At 48.8% G+C, this 25277-nt stretch overlaps 1 protein-coding gene across 1 annotated transcript; it reads left to right on the top strand.

Moving 5' to 3' along the window:
* Window positions 1-306: 306 nt before the first annotated feature.
* Window positions 307-24243, top strand: SDC1 (syndecan 1; the record flags this gene model as incomplete). The annotated part of the gene is made up of 5 exons (XM_082481844.1): window positions 307-535; window positions 21539-21620; window positions 22686-23179; window positions 23401-23530; window positions 24077-24243. Exons 1-5 carry the CDS (start codon window positions 479-481, stop codon window positions 24241-24243), a joined length of 930 nt encoding a protein of 309 aa, XP_082337970.1. The 5' UTR covers window positions 307-478.
* Between the last annotated feature and the right edge of the window lie 1034 nt (window positions 24244-25277).

The raw sequence follows: 25277 nt of genomic DNA, 5'->3' as shown, positions 1-25277 counted from the left end.
ATGTGGGAATGCGGTGGGAGGGGAGGGAAGGGGCGGGGAGGGGGGAGCGGGACCCGGGGGCGGCGGCGCAGGTAGGGCGGGCGGGCGGGCGGCGGGGCGGGCCGGGCCGGGCCCGGGGAGCCGACGGGGCGGGAGGCGGAGCACGGTCGGGGCGGGCGGGCGGGCGGGGAGGGGGGGGGGTGTGGGTGGCCGTAAGGTGAAGGTTGTTGCAGCGTGGGTTCATTAAAAGACAGAGTTCAACTCCTCGCCGCCGCAGAGCGCTGCTGGGAGGTTGTGTGCGGCGGCTTGAGAAGGGGGGGGGGGGAGGAAGAAAAAAGAAAAAAAAAAAAAAAAAAAAGAGGGGTGAAAAAAAAAAAAAGAAAATAGAAAAAGGGAGAAAACCCGCAGCTACTTCAGAAGACTACGAAGAAGAGCGGCGGAGGGGACCGCGGGAAGAAGGGGCAGGCTGTGCTCTCCCGAGGCCCGGCGAGGAGGAAGGATGATAAACGTGGTGGCCCTGTGGCTGGTGGCCCTTTGCTTCCAGGCGGTCGTCCCGGTGAGCCGGCGGGCAGCGGCGCACGTGGGGCGGCGAGACACGACCCTACCGGGGTGGGATGGGGATGGCGGGACCCGACTCGACTGGGATGGGATGGGATGGGATGGGATGGGATGGGGGGGGTGGCCGCCCCCCCCCCCGCTTCCGCTGGGTTATCGCAGCGGTGCCCTGCCCTGGGGGGTGGGGGTGGGGGTCTTCGGTGGCCTTTTGTGCTGTCGGCGGGCTCCAGCCCGGGCTGCCCCGGCGGATTTAATTCAAACCAGACCCGCTGCGGCGGCTCCCGACCTGCCGGCGGCTCCGCCCCGGCGCTGCTCGGGAAGCCCCCCCCCTCCCCCCCCTTCCCCGAGCAGCGGGAGCCCCTCGGTGCGCCCGGGAAAGGGGGTGGTGAGGGTGTTGGGGGGAGGTGATGCTCACGCCCGGTGTGCTGCGCCCCGGAGGGAGGGGGGAGCGATAAGTTTGGGCGAGCGCCGGCATGTGGCCCTTTGTGGCTCAGCGGTGGTCCCCCCACCCCCGGGCACGGGTGACTTCTGAAAACAGGGGGTGCTCCTGCCGTGCCGCTGGCACAACCCGGCTGGGCAGGGAGCTCGGGGTGGGCTGTGTCCCCCCCCCTCCCCCCCCGCCTTTGTGCCCGCAGGGCTTGGCCGGCAGAGGGTACCCCCGGACGCCTTTGATTTCTGCCCGCTAAAACCACCACCACCAACAAAATATAATCCCCCAGCGCTGGGCTCGGCACACGAATCCCCCGCCTTCCCCGGTGCCCGGGGCAGCCCCGGGAAACCAACCCCGCTCCCCCATCCCCCGTGTCCCGGCCCCCCTCCTCCTTCCTCGGCTCCGCTCCCATTGATTTCATCCGCTCCCTCCTGTGTAATTAATAACGCCGCCGCCGTGCTGAAGGTTTGCGCATCCCCAAAACTCCCGTGTTTGGGGGGAGAAGCTGTCGTGGGGGCGCCCCCCCCGGGGCTGCGGGCGGCCCGTCGGTGTCCCCGCGGCGGTGGCCGCCAGGTGTCATCCGCCACTCGGGGACGGCTCTCCCACCGCTCCCCGCCGCTGCCCGGCCCGCCCAGGGGCTTCTCCGCAGAAATCCGGGCCCGCAGCCTTGGAAAAGGGTGCTTTGTGTGCTGGGGATGGGGGCTGGGCTCTGCGTGGGTCCCCCCCCAAGCTGTGCGTGGGGTTAGGGAGCGTGGGATGAGGACACTTCACGGCCACCTCGCGAGGGGACACAGAGCCCCTGTGGCCATCCCCTTCTCCTCTGGCGAGGGACAGGCGCTCGCTCCCCGCGTTCGTGTGCCAGACCTGTGTGCGTGTCGCTCGTGGGGCCTTCCGGGGGTGAGTTTGGAGGACGAAGTGGCCCGTGGGGCTTAGAGTGACGCAGGCAGGATCAGCAAAGTCAAAACTGGCGGGTTTGTTCCTTTCTGTAAGGGAATAATTGATTTGAAACTTGTCTGGAGAGGGGACTGCAGCAGTTGGATAAGGAGCAACAGAGCAAAGTGCACGGCAGGATCCAAAACTGCTCAAAATGCCTCGTTTCGCTGTGCCGTTCTTTCTGTGAGCTCCGCCTGTGGCTCTGGACATGTACCCCTCCAGCCCACGTGGTAGTGAGTGGCGATGACATGGCTAAAAATGACAAGCGTGTGAGTGTAATCAGCCCCGTTTCATGGGGAGAGGGCTCCGCTCGTGGCTTCTGAATAAGCTTTCTACTGAATAAAGTGAAAAAAGCGCAGTTTATTTGCAGCCTCTGTAGTGCATTTGGATAAAATTTCCCTATTGTAAATATTCCTTACTAGAAATGGTAAATGAAGTAAGTGCTCGTCTGGAGTTCTCCTGTGCGCGAGAGACACGCCGGCCTGGATGACACTTCAGATGGAGGGGTTCCCTGGGTGAACACATGGAGGAGCAGAAGTCCTCGGGGCTCTCCGTGGTGACTCAGCGCTGAGGCTGTTTCCCTTCTGGTGATCGCAGTGGCCTTTTTTTCCCCATGTCGAAATGTCAGTGACACAGACTAAGCTGCCTTTCCCACCTGCCTGGAATAATTACGCTTTTGTAGAAAGCCCCTCGTGTTGGGCACAGAAGGCAGAGTGACCTTACACGGTCCTTTGCACGTGGCAGACCGCAGTGCCACAGGCAGTGGTGTGGTTGCGTTGGGTTCTTGGTGGTCTGATTATTGGAAAGTGTGTCACTGCTGCTGGCGCATCACTTCACCCTCGGCTACTGCTGCGTGACTTGACTCGTATACTGTCGTAGAAGTAATAAGCAGGAACCAGAAAGTGGCCAAACGATAGCTGTTTTCTTTCTGAGTACTCTTACCCTCAGGAATGGTTGGGGAGGTTCCTGTTCTTCTTCAAGGTGACACTTTATTGCTCAAAGCGCCTTGTATGACAGTAATTGCCCTCTGTTGTTATGATGGGGGCACTGATCTCCTTGAAATAAGAAGGGTGATGCGTCCTAATGGACTAACCTAGTTATTCTCTCACGTGGAAACTTCAACATGGTGTAGCCCTGCCGTGAAGCCAACTCGGCCAAGGTGCGGGGCCTTCTGCAGGAGGGCAGTGGCCAATCTGGCCTGTGTCGTAGGGGAAACCAGGCTTTGGGTTGTTTCATCTGGTGTAGGTACGTGCGGGTGGTTAACACAAGCTTAGCAGAGCAGGCAGAACCTTTTTCCAAGGGTGATGTCATGCCTATCTGAATGTAAACTAATTAGAAGAAATTAGGTAGTCCAGCTTGCTTATTAAACATGGAGGCAGTGGATAACGAGGAAACACTTTCTTCTATAGTACATGCAGAGCAGCGTCGTGTTATTTATCCAGCACTATCAACAGCACTTCTCCATCTGAACACTCACTCGCTGGCGGCTGCCTCCCGGGAAAATGGGGACTCCGTTGTATCTGGTCAACTCTGATCAGAGCAGAGACAAATGAGCTGCGGTTTGTATTCTGTAAGGGGGCTCTGGTGCAAGAACCTTTTGTTCCAGGTTTCCCTCGGTTTCAAGCGGCTGGAAGAGCTAACATTTTTAATGGGAGCGCTCTGAAACTTCTGGAAACCAAACAATCCTCTCTCAACAACCCCAGACAAGTTACAGCAAGCGCAAGAAACCTGTAAGCCTTCTAAAATTAAGCTAGTGCACTAACCTGAAATGTAGGCTGCTCTTTTAGCAGCAAAATTGGTCCATTTTAAGTTTGTGTTTTGCATTGCTAGTGCTTAGATGTCTCCAGGTGGCCTACACAGCAGCACCTCGTCCTAACTCTGTTTGAAGTGGCTCTTGTATCCAAGAACCATACTAACGCTTCTGAGAGGGACGTTCCACACTTTTGTGTCACCCGGCACCCAGGAAGCTGGGATTTTAGTATTTTAGTAGGGCCTGCTACAGGGAGGAGGGAACTTCTTGGGAGAGAGAAGATAGGACCCCATTCCAGAAGAGGTGCTGTCAGGGATAAAATTGCAGTGCTTCAGCATTGCAGCGTTAGTATTTTCATCTTGGACGTCTCCTGTTCTTTATTAACTCAGAGTTATTAATGCAGCACTCCAGGACAGCTGGAGACTGATGCGCTCGCTGAGACATAGGGTACTTCAAATGGCACTAGTGCCTCAGGACAATGTTTGGTTGATGTTAAGGCACCTAAATGTAGGTGTCTGTGTGTGTGCCGGGTGCCTAATCTCTCATTAGAGCCATGGAGATGTAATCAGTGGAGCCAAAGCGAGCGATTATCTGACCAACCCCTGCACGTCTACTTCAAGGTGAGTTGCTTTGTCGGGGCTTTGACTACATCTCATTTTGCCTATGAGGGGAGCGCAGACACCTTTACTCTCGTGTCTTTATCTGAGAGCAATTTAGCTCAAAGCTCAAAGTCTTTTTATTTGTGAAGCTTTTATGGTAACTCTCTCCATAAACAAACAGACTGGACAGGTGCTGTTTCGGTGCCAAGAGAACCAGCAAAGCATTGGGAAACATCAGCTTTCAGCTGGAACAGCAGCTCTTCTTGTCCTGGTGCGACTGGATCAGTGCCTCCAAACAAACAATACCATAGTCTTGCTCTGCTAAAGGCTGTGGAAGACGTGAGGGAGTATAGTTGGGTCCTGTATCAGTGTTCTGAAGTGAGGAATATGAGCAGAAACATAAGCGGATGTATTTGGGGGGGGGGGGGATTGCGAGCTGTTGAGGAGGCATCAGGGTATTTTAGTATTTAAAGGCACTGTTTTATTTGTGGTTAGAAGTGAGGAACCTTTGTTACTCCCTAGACTTTGATACAGGCAGTGAACTTGCAAAGTGGAAGTTGTTTTGACCAACAGCGTGAGGACTTCTGGTGTTTCTTGTAGGTTCACTTCTCTTCTGAGCTGAGGAGATACTCTGAAATGCAGAGAGCATGTGGTGTCCCCTTAGGAATGTCAATTTTGTTAAGAGGTCTCTAAGTTGGAGATGACTAGCATACTTCACTTGAACTACAGCTCTGCTAGGCTACTGGTGTACCGCAGAAATGAGCTTTATCTGGCCTGGCTACAAACCTGGGATAGTGCACTTTCTACTGTGGAGATGCTGGTGGAAAAGTTACTGCACTGTGAAGCCTTACCTCAAGGTGAGATAACATTTGGACCTCCTACAAGCAACTCTTGTGGAGCAACATCTACTAATGTGGTGGTTTCCCAACCTCTCAGTTTCTCAAGCAGTGCTTGGCTGCAGCTGACGTTCTGGGTCTTGTGGAACCGGCATGGGTCCAACGGAGTCTGTTAGCTTGGGCTCCCTGCCACGCTTGACTGTAATGTTTGTATCTCACCGCTGAGACCAGTCTCACCAGTGAGGCTTGCTTTGCTGGATGGGAACCAGTGCGTTAGTGGGATTTGGATGGAGTTGGTAATAGAACTTCCCGTTGAGTCACTGGAGCTGCAGTTACAACTGAGTCATGGAGGTGTTGTAAGTCGTGGCTTTCCCTTCTAGGCTTCTAGTTTGAAACTCCTCTGGATATTGATCAGTTGAAGAGCTCTCGCCGCTTCACTTGTGCGTCTTGCTGCTGTGCCCTCTGGCAGAACTACCTTCTCCATAGCCCTTGTTTTTGCAATATGGTTCTCTTTAATGTCCACTCACTTTGCCTCTTAGTGTTCAGGGCTTTTCTAATAACTGGAAGGTCTTCAGGATTGCTATTGCAGAATGGCTCCTGACTAAATCAAAGGCATTGATAAAAGATAGGGAACTGGCTGTCAACCAGCTTAAAATACCCATGGGTATCTTGCCTTTCATGGAGGCTCTGTGGTCTTCTTGTACTCCACCCTGTAACTTTTCTGCACTGCCTGTGCAGTAATGACAATGTCTTGTGTGCCAGTCATGGACACAAAGGCTGGCAGTCTCGATTTTGGGCTGTAGGCAACCAGCCTTCTGCAAAGTACAGTGACAACTTCTCTGAGTGCCCCGGCTCCATCGCCGGCGCGTACGCAAGCCATAGCTGGAGACCAGGGGTTGCTCTTTGTCTGCCTCCGCCACGTGATGCGGAGCTTATTGCCTCTTAAATGGAAGGAAACTTGAACTCCACTCCAGTTGTATGGGGAGCGTGCCGAATGCTTTCTGGGCAGCACTGCAGACCGTGACTGTCCTGCGCTGTACACAGGAAAGCTCTTCTAATTAGTTTCTAATGCTGGTGGCAGTACACATCCTGGTCAGAGCCAGTCAGCAGCTCCAGTCCAGCCCCTCGCATCTAGGGGTTATTAGACGAGCAGACTGTATATTGAAGCCAGAGGTGGGCAGGGGAGAGTGGAGCCAGTCTGCCATCTGGAGAGCAAGCGGTGATTAACGTAACGATTTCCAGATGAGAGCTCTTGTGAAGCTCCGTGTCGCAGCAGTGGTGCTGCTGTGGCTGTGTTGGTGGGGAGCCTTTGTACGTCCCCGGGGGATGAGAGCTGGCAGCTACGGTGCTATAGGAAGAGACTACCTGGCTCTTTCCTGTCTCAAGGCAGGACCCTGTTGCTGCCTTATTGTACTCTGTGAGAGCAGTAGAGTGGAGAAATATAAATACAGTATGTATGTGTTTATATAGAGAGATATCTATCCCTGTCGTGTGCTATTTGTTGACCAGCTCACAGCAGGATTTGGAGGCTGTATGCCCTGACCCCAGGATGGTGATCTGGGAGATTTGATGCCTGTGCTCTGCACAACCCAAGGAGGTCTGAGCAGCCTGTCTGTCTACCGAAACAGCAGTCTTGGGTAAGAGCATCTGAGTAGGAAAGAGACCCTGTTATCCTATTGACCAGGTAATAGGTATCTTCTTTAGGGACCAAGGGGTTTTCTTTGGTCAAGAAGATGAGGGGTAAGAGGAGCAAAAGCCCGAACTAGAGGAACCACAAAGCTTGTTTGAATCCATATCTGACACAAACGCTAATACGTGGGATATTTTTCACTCCCCTGCTGTGCTCTCAGCTTATGAAACTGTAATAGAGACTCTCATGCTGGCAGGTTTGATGGCCAACTGAGATTTGTCCACCTCACTGGCTCTAACAGGGTGTAAGTGGCACCTACGTGCAGTGGAACAGCGGGAGCGAGGCTTGCATCGAAACTTGCCGAACAGCCCGCAGCTAGGCAGCTTTGACTTCTAAATCTCTTTCTGTCCTAACGGAGGAATCATCTAGATCCTGACTACTTTCCCATCGGTGAACAAAGCAGCTAACAAAAGAGGCTGACTCTGGCATGTCTGGGCAGTGGCAAAGGAGTGCTCTGCTATCGTGCGCTTACATCAACTGAGTCATGGCCTCGCCGAGGAGAGCTGCTAGCTTAATCCTCCAGCGGCATCGGCTCCGCTCTGAAGCACGTTTAACTTGCGAAAAAGTTCCTCGGTCTGCATCTGTAGTAGCACTGAGCTGGGAAATGGGGGCGAGCTTCTTGCTACAGAAGCTGGAAGACGCGATTGTGAATAATTAGAAGTTATTACAGCAGTAGCCGAAAAGTGCTAAATGCTCAGTACGCCCCCGCCTCCCCAGCACGCAGCCAAAAGGGGTTAAAGAGATCCACCAAATCTCCTGACGCTGATTCTAGTAAGTAAAACAGGCTGGACGCTAGTTGTCCTGTGGCCAACTTGAATGCTAGAGTCCCAGTTGTATAGCAAATCTTATTTTCTGACCTGTCCTTTAACGCTCCCCCCTCCCACCCCCCCCCCAGCTTGCCTACTGGGGAACCTTCCCATGCGTTGTTTGGGGGCATACCAGTTGGCGAGGCTCAAAACTGTGCCAGAGATCATTCTAATAACTTGATGGTATAGATTGTGTTCCAGTTCCCCGGGGATGTTCCCTGATGTTGTTTAATTTACTAGTATGGATGTAGCCAGTGGGTCTCTGGCAGCAGGCCCAGAATATGATGAAACTGTGAAAACGGCAGTATCCAGTAAAAGAAAGTGAAAGTTCGTAATAGGAGATCACGACTTTCTCATTGAAAACTTCACCTTTTTGGATGCTTCAGAAGGATGAGCGACTGCAGTTGCATGAGAAATCCTGTGTAATCGATCAGCCGAGGGTTGCGAGGTGAGTGCCACGGACCTGGAAGAGCAGAGCACTCAGTGCAGTAGTGGTGGCGCTGGTACCTGCCTGTGCTTTCAGAATTGGCCCGTAAGGTGGTCCTTCTGCATTTCAGGCTCTGCTTTCTGTAGAGATACATTGTGCTGACTCGACTTGGCAGTCAGTGAGTAGACCCAGAAGTTTATTCATATATGAAAAATCTTTAACTTAGTGATGCTTGAACAGTGTCTTACAAGTTGGAACTACTGATACGTAGCATCTAACTATCCTGATGGTAGTCCTTGCCAAAAACTTGTCTGAACTAAAGGACATGTTGTGCTAGGAGTGACTTGGTACTACAGCACCTCACCTTGCCTTGCGGTTTTTAGTACTGTTTTACTGACTTGTCTGAAATGCCCGACAGTCCGTCAGAGGTGGCGTTAGTGAAGTCTCTCATCTCTTCACAGTATAGATGTGTAAAACACAGACATGTCCAAATCGCAACTTAGTTCTTACAGTTGCCCGTATGAGGCAGGAGAGCATCTAGACTCTACAAATGTGGTAGCATCTCCCCCTGCACTCTAACCTCTTCAATTGATTTGGTGACTGCTCCGAAACAAGGCCATGGGGAAGATGGGTGAATGCGCTGTATACCCAAAAATGAAGGCATGAGGTAGCTGAAGCTAGTATCTGTTACAGTGGCGCTTGGATAACAGCTCAGATCAAAAGGAAGCGCTCAGATTTATCCTGCCTTTGTAACAGTCCCCTGTTCAGGGCTCGGCTGTACAGATGTGGTACTAAACAGTGCAACTGAGTGACTCTAGATCAGAGCAATTAGTTTAATCCATTTAGTGTTTGGTCAAGAAATGCCTAATGTTCATTTCTGAAATGAGTAGAACTACAGGTGACTGGAGCGCAATTGCAGAGCAGTTTTTTTTAAGACTGTTTCTGATGGGAGGTTTTCATTTGATGCTTCAGTTTTGAAATGATGCTTCAACACCCTCGTGACTCAGCTTGGAAGCACACCAGCCACCTTCCATCATCTCACTGAGGTGTTGCATAATTTAACTGCAAACGGGGCAGTAGTAAGCAACTGCTGTCAGAACTTTGTCTTACATGGAGGATTGCCAATGCTTTTGTAAACCTGAACAGAGAGACCATTAGTGTCTTAGGAAGAGGTGCTGAGAGCTTGATCTCCGCACCATTTTGTATGGGTACATCCTTGCTGTATGCTCCCGTGGTTATGAGCACACGTTTCTCAAAGTGATTTCAGGCAGTCTGAACTGTGTTCTAAATTAGAGTAATTCAGTGAAATGTGGTCCAGCCTGTGCCTGAAGACCATCTGTCCTACTGCTGTTTGTTACAAGAAGACTAGTAGTACCCCAAACGCTTCCATGCTGCTTTTCTTCGGCACCTGCACTCTGGAGCTGCTAAGACTATGTGGAAGGAAGGGGTGATGCTGAAAGTGCCTCTTTGAGAAGACTCCTGGGATGGGGGGATGGGGTATTCCTGACCTGAGATGTGGCTCCTGCATCTGGTGGAGATGTTTCGGTCCTTTTGTGCATGGCTTAGTCATGCTGGTGTAACTGCATCTGTTTGCCAGGGGTAACTTCTGCGTTATAAACAATCTAGGCTTAGTCAACGCTGAGATCTTGCGGATAAACCAGACCTGATAGGGTGCCTCATAGTGTAGGGAGAGACTTGATTTCTTCACGTCCATGCTGGTTTACTTGGAACTGCAAATGATGAGGCATAGAAGCACATGTAAAAAGTACACTCAACCATGCGTGGTGGTGCAAGACCTGCCAAGGCGCGGGAACTGCCCTGCGCTGGATCAGAAACAAGACCTAAAGCTGCTTGCATAGTCTGTGTGAGAGCAGCAACTGGCTGCTGATGTCTTGCACCAGTTCCTTCTTAACAGACCTGCAGCTGACTGGTGTGGGTCCTGCTGTGCAAGAACAGAGTTCTTAGAACTGGTTAGAGCTTGGCTATAGGGACCGTGACCATATCAGAAGGGAGCTGCTGACTGCCAACTGTTGGCTCGTTTCGCTGCCCAAGTCTAACTTGATTCTGCAGCTTCTGTGCAAATAGCCGAGGTCTTCTGTAGGAGACTGACCAAGGGATCAGGTTGTGGGGTGTGACCGGTCCCGCCATCTGGTGTGCATATGTGAGACGGAGACTTGGGACAGTGTCTGTTCAAGCCGGGCGGCTCTTTCTGGATGCTTCCAGTTCCCTGATCAATCAGCTCTTCAATAGGGGGTGTGCCTGAAAAGGGGTGGTGGTGTAACTACAAAGCTGGGTATGAGATTTATAATGAAATACAGCGTTCAAAGGTGACAGATGTCTGGGATGCGTGCATGGCAAATACAGATTGTTAGGAAAAAACCTCTTCACAAGCATTGGAGACTTCCTCGTGCCTCCTTCTGGAGAAAAGGGGGAGTTTACAGAAGCGATCAAGAAGGCCTTGTCTTGGATGGTTGAGTCTTAGGATGGCTGTCATGGTATGAAGGGCTTGATGTATGTCCTGTAGGGTAAACTACGTGCGGCTCAGCTGGGGAGCTAAAGCAGAGTTTGGCGGCAGCAGGCCTCACAGCTGGCAGGTGTTTCTGCCACTGAAGTGTCAGCAAATAAGTAATTTCTGTTGTCTGGTGCATGGGCAGTTGCTATAGGATACAGCCACTTGCTGTAGGATATATCCTCCCATAAAACCTGAAGTCCGGGTGGTTCCACTGTAACTTTATGTAACTAATCAGAATGCCTTGTCAGCTTTTTTTGGGTTTTGTAAGGCTAACTGTTTGTAGGTTGAAGTAGTCTCATTGAGTTTACCAACTAACCTGCTTTAGCTGAGACCTTTAGTACTCCAGGGCTGTGACTTCATCTTTCTGCTGAGGTTTAAGTAACTTCCTAGCTGCTAGGAACCAGAAGTACTGCCAGTAAACCCTTAGTTCGATGACACACTAGGGATTTTTGTCTGAAACTTGTGTTTCACTGACCTAGCGTAGCATCGCTAGCAGTTTGCTCAAATTAGAAACATATACATGTATGGCGAATAGAATGAAAATGTGTCTGTGATCCTTCAAGAAGATCTTGCAGCTTTGTCTCCTGGCTTCTTGGCATATCTCGCACGAGGTAATTGCTGGGGTTCAAGGAGGAGAAAAGGGAAACTCCCAAGGCTGAGATAAGGACCTGGGTCTTCTCCTAGCCATGTGCCTGGGTACAGAAGGCTCTTACACTTACTCTTGCCTGATGCCAGTTCCTGGAGGCAGAAGTGTTCCTGGCTGCTTGCTGGCTTCCCTTTCTCAGGTGAAGCGGGGCAGCTTCTGCCCCCCGAGAATACTGGTGATGAGGTGGCTTCTGACTTCTGGGAACGCATCTGCTCAGGTCAGAGCAGTCGTGCAGCTGTAGTGTTGCTCGTGGTAGTTCCTGGATCACACAAAAGCTGTCGTGGAGCTCGTTTGTAATGGGTAGGGATTCCACCAGCCAAGTTGTATGGCATTTGTCTCTGGGAAATACGCTTCCTTAAGTCCAGAGGCGTACGTGTCTTCCTCGTGCTGCTGAGAGGCGTGGGTGATTCATAGTGTGCCACCAGCCTAATCTGAAAACCTGAGATGCCATAGACACGTCTCTGATTTCTGAACTGGGACTTCCTAAGCTGAATGGCTGAAAAGAGCAAGTTGTGGTCCTGTGGGACCAAAGTCCTTGAACTGTCTCCCTTGTGTCCTGACATTGGTGTGCTTCAGGCTTGCGCTCTATGCTGCAGTGGTGGCCTCTGCAGGAGGAGCGCGTGGGGTTGAGCCTCTCGGCATCCTGGCACTTGGCCTACAGCCGCGTGCTGACCAGTTGGAGCTAACAGGCAGACTGGAAGAAGACACTCTCAAACGACGGGATGAACGGAGACGCTAGCTGCTTCGCAGCTCTTCGCTCAAACCCACTCTTGGGCTACATTCTTCAGTCTCGGGGCTGTAACGCTAACTGGTCTGCTTTACTGGGAGCTGGGCTGTTTCTTGGCTTTATGGGGAGAGGAGACTGGCTTCTCCAACTCGTGCGTGCTGCCCAGGAGCAATGGGGCAGCCTGAAGCCCACTACTTGCATCTGCCAGGGAGCCTGGGTGGTTCTGTAGCAAGTTTCACTCCAGTGACAGTCCTCAGTGCTCCTCCTGAAAGACAGGGTGGGTGGGTGGCAGGAGATGGGGCACAGAAAGGAATTTACACCCGGATGCAAGCGAGACTGTTTGTTTGACCATGGCAACAGAGGTCAGCGCAGGGATGGGATTAAATGGCCAAGGATAGGGACTGGTTTTGCTGGGACTGCTGGTGAAGACATAAGGTCAGTGTGTGTGTTTGTGTTGGAGGGCAACGCTACAAAGTCCAGTCTGCATTTAAGTGGCTGTAACTGCTGATGACCTGTCTGAGGTGAGTTGCTCAACCTCACCTGCCTGAACTCCACAGCAGAGGTTGCGTGTACGCTGCGGTCATCTACATGCTGTGAACTGGCCATGTCAGAATCCGTGGTAGCCGGGGGGCACGTGGCTGTGCCGCTGCAGGGGGAGGAAGAGGCAGCAGCGACCTTAGATCTTGTCACTTTTAATTTCTTCCATCAGGAGGGTCACGTTTATCTGTGTTGCAGTTACTAGTTATGGGCGGGTGGTGGGGTTTGGGCTGTTAGAGCCCTTTGCTGGATGGGTTTCCATTGCATTAAGATTCTCTGACCTGCAGCACAGTCCACTCTTTTAACCTTACTTAGTCCGGGTTGCTGCGATGGGCAGCCCACCACTCGCTTTGGCTGAAAGTCCGTAACGCCCCGTCTGCGCTTTTCCAAACACGCAGAACTGGCCGCTGCTCTAAGACCAAATCTTCTCTGCTGGTTTTGCTATGTTAGAAAGTAAGAAGTGCTGGTGACTTTTAAGTCAGAGGGGCTTTAAGATAAGTTAGGTTTGTCTGGTCTCGGCTTACGCAGCTCACTGCTCGTGTCTCAAGCCAGCTGAAACACTTTGAAATTAATTCTCCAGGATGAACTGGAGCTGTTAAGCTATCACAGTATCACAGTATGCTAGGGATTGGAAGGGACCTCAAAAGATCATCTAGTCCAATCCCCCTGTCAGAGCAGGAACACCTAGATGAGGTTGCACAGGAAGGCGTCCAGGCGAGTTTTGAATGTCTCCAGAGAAGGAGACTCCACAACCTCCCTGGGCAGCCTGTTCCAGTGCTCTGTCACCCTCACTGAGAAGAAGTTTCTTCTCAAATTTAAGTGGAACCTCTTGTGTTCCAGCTTGAATCCATTACCCCTTGTCCTATCATTGGTTGCTAAAGCTATGGCCTCCCTGAGCTGCACCTACTTTGCACAACTCTTTGAGGTTATATGTCACCTGTGGCTTTCTCATGCTATCTGAAGAAATGGATGCCTGAACTATCAAGTATGCTAAAGAGCTGCAGAGAATGTTCTTTAAAGAAAAGCAGCTGCAGCATAAAACTGAGCTGGCTGCTTCTCATGGGATTCGCTGCAGGGAAATGAGCTTTCTCGTTAGACTGCATCTTCACAACAGAGGCTGCCTTGAATGTGAGAGACAAAAGGTACCCCGCTTTTGGCCATCTGGTGACAGCCTGCACCTGCCGCTGATACAGAGTTGAGCTGAGTGCTTGTTGGGTGCCACGTCTGTGGTTATGTTGACCTGTGAGTGAGATTCAGTCGTTGGCCTGGGCTGTATCGCTTGGCTGGAAGGAGCAGGTTGGCATGAGTGAAAGCAGTGTGTAGTAACTTACTGGTTTGATGCATCCTCCAGGTGAAAAAGCAAGAGCACGGACCCTTAACTTGCTTCTCTGTGTTGCTGAAGGACTGACCCGGCTTCTAGTGGAGTTGGCTGAGAGAGAACAGGGGGGCAGCTCAGCTCTTCTGCATGAGAATGGACGTGGTGCTCTGCCCGCTCCTGGCAGCGCGCACAAGTGATGTGTTGTCACTGATGCTGCGTGTGTTGCACGGCCACAGGCTTCCCTGGCTGTGGTGTCCATAAACCTGTTGGGACTCCTGCTACCCCTGCCTTTGCCCAGCCCTCTCTGCTGAAGGATGTGCAACATACTCCTTGTCCAGTGCTAGACAGCAATCGCACCGGACCTCCTGTAAAGTTCAGGTGGCTCAAGACAAAAGCAGTACTACTGCTTTTTTTTGAATAAGGCATCTATTTAGCCTTTGCTCCTGTGTTCAGGAGGTCAGGGGAGGACTTAAAACCAATGTCGTGAGACTTAAGAACAAACCTTATCCATCGTGAACAAGCAAACTCTCTGCAGAAGTTTCTCCTTGCTCCTTTTTGTATAAACCTGTGTGGCCCATTGAGTCAGCCTCTGGTTTGCATGTCGCCCGCAATCCGATGGTGGTGATGTGCGTTTCCATCATGCACGGTGGCGGCAGGGTATTTGACTGCCCCTCTGCCGCAGGGTGGGTGAATGTGTGTCAGCGGCCCGGGAACCCAGGCTGTGATTCTCCACGAATTGCTTAAGCAGCCCCGGCTGCCGCGCTCTGCCCTGTGCCAATACAAACACTTGTGCGTTCATGCACCGAGCAGGACTGGGGAACTGGTCCTGCTGGAAAAATCTTTGCATGATGTTTTCTCCTCTTTTTATTTTTTTTTTTTTTTTTTAAACCAGACCAGTTCCCTGATCTGGTTCACCATGGGACTGCATGAACAGCTATGCCAGGGATGGTCCAGGAGATGTGAAAGGGACACGCTGTTGTGGAAGGTGGTAGTTTAAAGGGCTCTGCTACAGAACGTGAAACCCAACCTGATGGTGACAGGCTGGTTCGTTTTCACTCTTGGCATGGTGATCGCCTGTGTTTCAGCCCTACTTAATTAAAACAATTGCCCTGTCGCAGTAAAGAGAAAATGTAATGCTGATTGGGCTACAGTGTGGTGTTTCTCAGGTGAGCATCTAGAAGTATTGGGACTGTCGCTGCTGGAGTAGCTGGATGCTCTTCTTCCTTGGCCACTGCATCTTGTTCAAAGGATCAGGGTATGCTTCTACTGCTGCAGCCGCAAAACTTGACAGAAAAGGAGGATCAAAGATTAAGGGACAGTGGGCAGAGTTTACAGTCTGTTTTGGTCCGCCCTCAGTGGAATAGGTCCTAAAAGCTCTCATCCTATTTTGAGTAGGAGTTGGAAGGCGTTTCGCTGCCTCGAGACCCGAGTGCCAAGAGGTAGCTACTGTGTGATGATCGGGTGGTTCATGCTTCAAACAAAAGCAACTGCTGTTGCAGGTAGAACCTGTCCCTCAAAGATAGTCCCCTTCTCAAGTCACCAGCCAAAAATAGAAGAGGAGGCCAGTAGGAACTCAATTAACCAAGTTTTTTCCAGATTTCTTTATACTAATAATGATATGATAGAGAAGCAGCCAGATTAACTGGCATATTTACCTCTTGCTGCTAAAATGGTGTTTGCCGTGCTGAGCAAAAGAGTGTCCTTTGCTTTCCACTTGCTTCCCTTTGGAAGGAGCACGCTGCGAGCCACTAACCAGCCTTACTCCAGTTGACATGGACTGATGGATGGAAGGGTGGGGGTGCTGAAGCCCCACACAGCAAAAGCTCATTGAAGGAGGGGGGGAAACAACACCATTTGAAACAGGGAGGACAGATAGTGGTAATGCTTTGAACAGCCTTGATTGGAACGCTAGCCAGGGATAAAAGTACTGCTTAAATCTAGTCTATCCAGTCCATGGGCTCTTTGTGGGATGGTTTGTAGCTGTTTTCCTGCTCTTTGGCCTGTGTGTGTTTGACTCTTGTAGGAAGATAACTAACTTCATTAACCTGCAGAGTCACCAAGCACCACTGGGTGCTTCTCCTGAGCAGTGGAGTAACAACTGGAAGAGCATTTAGCTGAGATGGTGCCACATTGCTACTGACTTCTGATGTAGCAGACTTGCACGCAAGCTTCGCTCCTGACTTGCCATAGAAAAGCATCACTTCTATTTCAGCTACTCCAGAATTTCTGGCTAGCAGTCTGTATGCCTGCAGAAGATAGGTGAGGGTACTGGTGATTTGGGGTTGTTTTTTTTTTTTTTTTTTTGCTTTTCCCTTAACCATTTAAGCTGTCTGCAGACCATGGACATCCGGGATTGGAGTTAATAGTGATAGGACAAGAGGTAACGGGCACAAACTTGAACACAGGAAGTTCCATCTTAACATGAGGAAGAACTTCTTTACTTTGAGGGTGGCAGAGCACTGGCACAGGCTGCCCAGAGAGGTGGTGGAGTCTTCATCTCTGGAGATATTCCAAACCTGCCTGGACGCCATCCTGTGCAACTGCTGTAGGTGACCCTGCTCTGGCGGGGGGGTTGGACTAGATGATCTCCAGAGGTCCCTTCCAACCCTGACCATTCTGTGATTCTGTAATAAAGTGCGGGCTATTAACTGCAGAATATCAAGCTTTAACAAAGCTAAAATTTCTTTCAGTAGGAGGTGGTTTTGTCTTCCCACATAGTAATATCAACATTTTGAGGTTAGAAACTCAGACAGCATTTCAGTTAGCAGGTCTGGCTTTGATCTTCAATGTATAGAAAAAGGTGAAAGACAAACCTTTCTGTTTATTTTAAAGCTGATCAAATACTCATGAAAAGTCTTTTTCTATATGCTCCAGTGTCATATTTGGTAGCCAAATGAGAGAGCAAATGCTTGTCTTGTTCCTATATACCTCTCTTAATCAAGAGCAAACCATTGGTTTTGCTTCCCATAAAGTTGGAAGAATCTTGCAGGATGCTTAGGGAGGAGTTTGAGGAGGGAGAGCTCATTACAGCTCATTGCTTTTCAGCTGAATAAGAAGGATTTATTAGGAGAAACAAATGTGCAAATTTAACAGCATTATTCAGATAATGGAGGATTTCAAGTGGTTTTGACACTGCTGTAACAGGCTGATCACTAACTAGGATTAATAAGAGTGGGATACAAATCATCCTTAATCTAGTTTAGGGCTTGTAGCAGCTTGTGGCAAAGCCAGTGTTTTTGCTTACCTGAAAGAGCGATTTGGAGAAAAAAAAAAAATTCTTTTTATATATACCATGGCTCCAAATTAAAGAAATGCGGTTCCCAGTTTGGGTGGGGTGAGATCAACTAATAAACTACAAATCTCTCCTTCATCATGAGAGACTACTTGAGATCTGTGCTCCAGCAGGAGGGAACTCGGTGGCAGCTGATGGGATAAGCACAGAAAAATTCATGTATTGAGACTGGGACCAAAATGAAGACTGGAGAATAGTTAGAAACGATGCTTTAAAAATAATAAAAAACCCCTGAAGTCTGGAGTATGTCAGACTTCTGGAGCCAATAACATTGCTAATGATTTGTGAAAGCCTGGCCCATTCTTGATTAAATTGAAGATGCCACTAAGCAGCTTTCTGGTTGTCCCAGCAGAACTGAATAACTATTGTTCCGCAACAATACAGCGCTCAGCAAGAGCAGAGGCGAACCGTCTCCCCAGGGTTCCCCCTAAACAGGCTGCTTTGATACTCGGGGAAGGGGGTCTTCCACTGGTTAATGGGAACTGGTTAATGCGTATCAAAAATGCTGGTAAAGATTTTCACCCCTTGCAACCAAATTCAGTGACTCCAAAAGGGCTAGGCAAGTATTTCTCATCGGTTGTCTGAGCAGCTAAAAAACCAACCAACCAACCAAACAAACAAAAAACCAACTAAAAAAATAGGAGCTTGTTAAATGGTAAAAAAGCAACATGCTGTAGGTGCAGTATAAGGATTTTTTGACAAGAATACGTGAGATACCATCAGAGATCCTTCAAAGGATCCACTGCCTGAACTTAAATGTGTTCATCCAGCCTCGCTGGCATCAATTACAATGTCAATGGCCCACAAATAGTCTCAGTGGACTGAAATATAAACTGGATGATGATGGAAGTAATTTCTGAAAGCACATCCGCATTCTCTGATTATATCTAACAGCCTGATAATAAAATTTTGAGCTAAAGTAACGCAAAGTTTTTGGTAGAGCAATCTTGCTTTAAGCTGGAATTTATTTTCAGCTCTTTCATATGATAACACAACCTGGCGATTCAATCTGTGCTCTGCGCCCCTAATCCTCTTGACTAATCAAAACCTTTCTCATTGGTGTAACTCAGCTGTAGTAAAAGGTCATGGAAAAGCCTTGACCATGAAGTGTTTGTCGGCTGAACAGCACGCTCCATCTTCCTGATGCAAATTAGTTCAATCCCTTTCAATGGTATCCTGAGACAGTGCTTTTTGTTAACCTTGCTACGTCTGAAGTCCTTCAGCAGCACGTCATCATAGAAGCGTGACCTTTCAGCAGTACTTGTATTTTGTGGGGCCATAAGGAAAGGTTAGCGCCTGTCATGCCTACTGAAGCTGTAGTCCGTGGAGCAAGAAGTGTTGTCTCCGTATAAGCGTACAGTTACATAAATTAGGCAAATGTTCCTTAATGCTCATGTGTCATGAAATTGGATGATGTCATGAAGTTAATCACTTTGTGGATATTCTGACTGGTATCCACGTGTGCGTAATCCTGTCCTGTCCCTTGAGTGTTTGGGGCAAAGAAAGTCCCTCTCCCATCCCAGGCCTTAAACTACCTGGTCAAAGGGAGATGCTGCAACTCCCAGAGGAGCAGCCTGGGACAAAACCCTTTGGGACAACTAAGTAGAAGGACACATTTAGTGCACCTTCACTAAGTTCTCATATAAAGCTGTGGAAAACAGACTATTAACCCTAAATCGTGTTTCTTGAAGTCCAGCAGCCAGCCTCAGGGGACAGGAACCAGTCTGAGTCTGCCTTCATGTTTGCAGGGTGGCTGCTGGGCAGCAGCTGGGCAACTCTACACTGGAACAGCATGGGTCTCCATTGGTATAGACTGGACTGCACTGGACTCTCCTCCTTGAGGAGGACCTAGCTATCCCTGCTAAGATCCAGAAGTCAAACTAGGATTCAAACAAGTACAGGACAAAGGCTATGGAGAAGCAGGACATGCAGCAGCCTGGGAAGAGGCTAGAAGCTCAGGTGTGAGGGGAAATGGAAGGGCAGACTGGCTGAACACACTGGATAACGAGAAATGAAGCATGGCATGACTGAACAAACCTCATCCGTTAACACCATGAGGGGAAGGAAGGGGTGCTGGCTCTGTAGTCAAGATCAAGAGTTGCTCTTTCATTTCCGGACAGTCTGTGATCCTTTCGGGAGTGTTGCTAAGGTCTGCAGGCCATCAAATCTCTTCAGGTGTTCTTGGAAATCCTGTATGAGCTACCCCTGAAAATTCAGATTTGGGGGGAAGTTAGTCTCATTCCTAGATAAAGATGTATGGCGGCGGGTCTTAAACTGTATGGGCAGTCCCTTTCTTCAATAAAAAGCTGGAGAGATTGCTTTCTAACTGCTTCAAGGTAGAGCCTTCCCACCGGGAGGAGAACGCACCCCGCCTTTTGCAATGCATCCGCCTTTTGCACTCAAAACCAAGCTGAGAGTGGGAGAACGAAGGATTGTGCTTGCTACTGCTAGTGCAAGAAAGGAGGAAGAAAAATGGTCCCCAACCCCCTCATCAACCAAAATGGTGCAATTTCTGACGCCTGTTCCGAACTTACTGGAAAGGACGCTCAAGGGAGCAGAGTTTGGGAAGCCCGACAATTCTTTTTCCTTTCTGCACTAACAGTTCAGACTCTTTAATATTTGAAGTGTAGTGAGATCAGCCTGTGTGAGTCACTGGCCTTCGACACAAGATGGAAAACTTAGAGGAAGTACTTATCTGACCTACTTTCCATGGATGACTGCAAAAGCACAGCGCAAACAAGCAGGGACAAATCTAAAAATCCAAATTACCTCATGACATGCAGCTAAACAGAAGATTTCTCCTTAGAAATTACTCTAGATGTTGCTTGCAGAAGCTTGAGGAAAAGTGGCGTGGTTTGGTTTGTTTTTCCAGTAGAGAGAGTACTAAAAAGTTTAGTGTCTATATGAGGGTTTTTTTTTGTTGTTCTTACTTTTTTGTTATTTAAAAAAAAAAAAGTCATCTAACTGCAATGACCACCTGGAAGGGGTGAGATCTTGGGCGTGATTAGGCTGGTGGCAGCTTGCACAGGTCTTTGTCTTTGGAGAGGTTGAATCTAATGGGCTAGTTAACCACCTCGGAAACTAGTTCTTCTATGGAAATGTGGGGAATGGATAAGGTATTAAGGATGGAGGAGAAAACTGGATAAACCTGGTATCTTAAAAGGATGAAAAGGAGATAGGGCCAATAAATACAGCCTTGTAGGTAATAAAGTGACAGTGTAGGTAATAAAGTGACAATGAGAGAGCTCAATTGCTTTGTTTGACAGATCATACTAGTGCTGGCTAACTTCTTCCTAGGGTGAAGATGAGTGTTACCGTCATTTTTAAGTGACACTGTGTTAATACAAGCTGGAGAAGTACAGTGGGTCTGGGTGCAAAGCTGGCCGGAATGCGTGTTGCTCTTTTTACATAACAAAATGAGATTTCACACTTCCAATAAAACCATGATCAGCTTGGACGATGCAATGCAGCATCTCCTAAACTTGCAGGTGGGGCAGTGCTGGAAAGGGATGATGAGGGCATCTTGAGGATGGGATAGAAGTCAACATTCCGGAAAACGGGGAATGTAGTTGGATGGCAAAAGATGAAATCCAGAAGGGAGTGGCTTACAGGGCTTTGGTTTGAAATCCGAGAAGGGAGAATAGCTGGTTAGGTAATGGTAACCCTGCAGAAACGTACCTGGGGCTAGTCATGAGTTGAGAGTCGAACACTTTGTACCGATAGGAACAGTGAGTGTATACAGCAGAGGCCAACAAGATGAGTGAAGTAATCGTTCTGTTTTATTTAGTGTTGTCTTCTTTGGGTATCCCGAACAGCTTTGAACGTCGTGTGTTACGACAAACAGGGGTCTGGCCACTTGTTTCAGCAACTGAATTTCTGTGCTGGTTACTGTACTCATTGAAGCATAAATGGAGAAACCTGAGGGCTGCATTCTCCCACATGGAAGGCTGGTTTCTATCTAAGTCTGAGCACCCACACTTATAAAAAAGGAATCTCATTCTACTTCCAGTTAGATGCTGTAGTTTCAGATATGTGGACAGTGCTGAAGAGCTCAAAAAGGCAGAGAAGACAACTTTGTCTCCCCTTCCTTTCTGCTCCTTAGAAGTAATGCAGCAATTCACAGATGAAGTGGTTGGGAGATAGCGAAGACACGAGTGGTTAGAAGCAGAAGCAGAATGGTCATGTTGTGTAAGGACTGAGCTTCGGCTGCTACCACAATGCAGCTCTGAAGGGATTCCTTGCTTTCTTCTTTCCCAAAGCAAGTGCAGCCTGGAAGCAGCGCAATGAAGGGAGACAGCAAGACTGACCTTCCCAACACCAAATAGGCTAACCAGAACTACTCTTTTGGGGAAGGGGGATGGAATGAAGAAAGATAAGAAAATGGAATCAGAACAAAGAAAGTTTGTGTAACCTTCAGGAGCCCTTAGAGGACTCTGCGCAAGCAACATGGTAACTTAAAGTAATCTCATCACTAACACACCTTTCCTCCTTCTCTTTACAGCAAACTACAAATCTGAACCTTCCTCCTGAAGATCTCGATTCATCTGGTGATGACGACGATGCATTCTCAGGTTCAGGCGCAGGTGAGTTATTAGCACTTGCACTGTTAGTGCTTGATCCTTCCAGAATGTGGCAATTGAGATCCTGATGAGCATCCAAGCTACAAGGGGGGGAGGGAGGAACCACACACACCCCCCCCCTCAGAATATGAGAATTTGGAACAGAGAAAGAGCCTTATCTATTCATCTCGTATTGCTTCAGATACTAACAATTAGCAGAAAACGAGTTGTAGGAGACTTGAAAGGGAGCAGAAGTAGGTATACTCCATGTTACTGCTGATATGAGATACTGCGTGAAGAATGTTATGAAACTGGAGTCATTCTTTACTCATGGGGATGAGAGACCGTAAGAAGGACCTTTGTCCTCTCTTACGAGCTGGTAGGAGATACCATTTGAGGGTGTGTAAACCTCAACCTGCCAACATACGTTAAGTGCAAATTTTGTCTGTCATCAGATGCGTAAGTTCCCATGGACCATAATTTTTTTAAAAGCAGAATAAAGTGTGTTTAGGGTGGGGAAGAAGTCTATCGGAATGATTACTAAACTGCCTGAGAGAGAAGTGTTCACTGCTGAAGCTGAGGAGATGCTTCTGAGGAAAGAGCAAGCTATTGAAAGCTGAAGCATGGTCTCCTTCTGCTACCGTCCAGCCATGTGCTTATATTTTCAATTAAATTCTGCAGGAATAAGACCCAGAAATCGGAGCCAAATGTGCCAATGGCAAAAGGTGTTGAGTATATGGGTGACTGCTCTGAAACACATGAAAGATATTTATGGGAAAAAAAGTCAGATAACCATCCTGAGCAACCAGTGTACTGAAAGCAGACGTCCCCCTTGTTGACTTGTCTGCAAGCAGACTGGCACTTGTGCCTTGGGGAGAAGCAGGTGACTAACAAAGTATTGCTGAATAGTGCATTGGTCTGTCCTGTCCTTTCTCCACCAAAAAGGATAAGGAATTACAAACTGAACTGCTGTTGTTATGAAAACTGGCTACGCAGGTTAGGCATCCTCCTGAGACCAGCGTCCTGAAGATACTATTAATAGGTCTCTAAACTGGTCATGGAGGATAATTTTGTTTGTTTGTTTTGTAGGTCCCCTGACTGACCAGTCTCACACCTGGAGAATCCCAGAAGAACCGACTAATTCCTCGTTGCTGGTAACACCAATGGATTTCAATGAACAGCCATTTCCCGGGATTGAGAGCAGAACTGAAAAAGAAGTAATATCTCCTTCTGCAACTAGTAATGTAGCGACAGAGGAGCCAGTTGTAGCCGTGAAGGATGAAGTACCCATCCTGGGCTCACCTGACGAAAAACCAACAAATGACATGGTTACAACAACAGTGAGAAGCCCCACTACTCACTTGCCTTCAGTGGTTCATGTAACCCCTTCAGAAGCCTCAGGCACAGTCCATGAGCTCGAACCTAAAATCCCTACCTCTGATGTGCCAGACACTAAAGACGAGCTTGACCCCCACGCTACCATCCATCACGAGGGAGACGTCACTGCCACCCCCACGACGGCAGCTCCAAAGGACGTTGTTCCTACGCATGAGGAGGTTTCTGAAGATGGCTCTGGAGATCCGGTGAGGACTAATAGCTTTGACACACTTTGCAGGGGGGTGGCTTTAGTAGTATGTAGTAAGTTTGTTTTGCAGGAAAGGGTGGTAATTTGTCAAAAACAATGATTGATTTAATAGGTTATATTGGTGGAGAGTTTTAGATGAGAAAAAAACAAAGCTGTGGAAAGGCTCCAGTAACAGACATGATGAGAAACGTGAATAACTTGCCTTGTATGTCCCAACAGGGAGACTTTATCTTGACTAAAGATGAGGATTTGGTCCCCACCCAGAATTCGGAAGTGCCGGCTGACTCTGGGAGGAATGCCAAAGCAGCAGGAGCCGCGGGAATTATGGACAGAAAAGAAGTTCTTGGAGGTACCTGATACTCTGGATTTCTAGTTGGTGAAAGCACACTCCTGTAGGAGTCTTCCAGGCAGCCAAAGCTGCAGTTGTGCAAGTACATCTCTGAGTGTGAAAGGCAACCTTTTATGTTAGACCTCTGAAACGAGGGTGGTGATTCATGATCCCGTGTTGTGAAAACCCCAACGGGGGCAAATATTAATCTGCCAAAAGCAAAGCAGCCACTGCTAGTTATCTGGCGTTTTATGTATAAACCTATTCCATTGCTCCTCTCAAAAACTACAGTAACGCTGCTCTAATGCTGCCTGAGTCACATTACCAGAGTTGAACAACGTAGCCTTGTGCACTTTGCAGCACGGTCCGGTGGGAGATGTTTCTCTAGGTTTACCTCCTGGAGATGAGCGGGCTCTTGGTAACGGGAGGGGGGCAAAAGGACAAATGAATTTCCGAAAGTCATGAAGTCAGGGACCGCACAGTAAGGAACAATTGGGAACTTAACAATCATACCGGCATTATCTGGTGTGGTGCCTAGAGTAATTTGTGGCTCTTTTCCCCTTCTAGGTGTTATTGCCGGAGGACTAGTAGGCTTGGTGTTTGCGGTGTTTCTAGTTGCATTTATGCTGTACAGAATGAAGAAAAAAGACGAAGGCAGCTATTCACTGGACGAACCAAAACAGTCTAATGGAGGATACCAAAAACCACACAAACAAGAAGAATTCTATGCATAAACACTGATCTTCAGGACATTTCTTATTTCATCTTTCTTGGACTCTTCTCTCCCTGCACGTGGACCTCCTAGTGTGCTTTGCATTAAACTTAAGCCATATGATCGTTGGGTTATTTGCCCTTACCACTTTGCCATTGGAAATTTTATAACTACAAAGTAGATCTGGATTCATTGAACATTCCCCGCTTTCTTGCACTTTTTTTTTTTAATTTTTTTTTTTTTTTTTTAAACAGAAGTGGGACTGCAAGTTCCTAAACTCACTTTGGTTTATCTAAAGACTGCTGGGGCAGGCGGTGGGGAGAAGATAAGGGAGCACTGTATGTATAAATCTCTCGATATTTAGGGAAAGGGCTAGCAAGAATAAATGATCATCAGTGCTTGAATTCTGTACAGCAGGGATCCTTCCTATTTAACTCACAGATGTGTATTAAGTGTAACAAATGGCTGCGCTGGGCAGATGCTTGTTACACTGCAATCCTCTAGCTCTTTCTAACTGCCATATTTGGAGCACTTAATTCCTATGAAACATCAAGCTGAACATGGTTTGTAGTGAAAGGAGGTGCGAGGGGCAGGGTAAGCAAATGACTGTCAGGTGGTTTAAAATAACATATTTTGGAAGCATTATCCCATACTCAGAACCAGCTCCTAAGCGGTTGGTGCGTACACTAATACAAAACAAACCCCAAAGACCCCAAAACTAAGTGGAAAGTTCATCTTACCGATAGCGTCGGACTGTCCCAGTACCCTCTTGCTCTTTCTAGGCTTAGGTAAGAAATAGACTTTTTTTCTAAGCAGTCTCATCTCAGACGTTCCCTCTTCTTAGGTGCTGATTCCAGGCTGGGCTGTCGTGCTGCAAGTACTCTTATCCCGCGCTACCGTGTAGTCGCCAGGCGACCGATGGCGTGTTGTAGCACCTACCTCTCTGTGCACCGTTTACAGTGGTTGGCTCGGGACATGGTCTGCTGTCTATGCCCCAGAGTACCTGGGCACACAGGGGTGGAAGGTAGAAAGCAGCACGTCATGACTTCGCAGCTA

The sequence above is a fragment of the Vanellus vanellus genome, assembly GCF_965231255.1.
Source record: "Vanellus vanellus genome assembly, chromosome: 3".
NCBI lineage: Eukaryota > Metazoa > Chordata > Aves > Charadriiformes > Charadriidae > Vanellus > Vanellus vanellus.
This window is presented reverse-complemented; position numbering and strand designations above follow the sequence as displayed.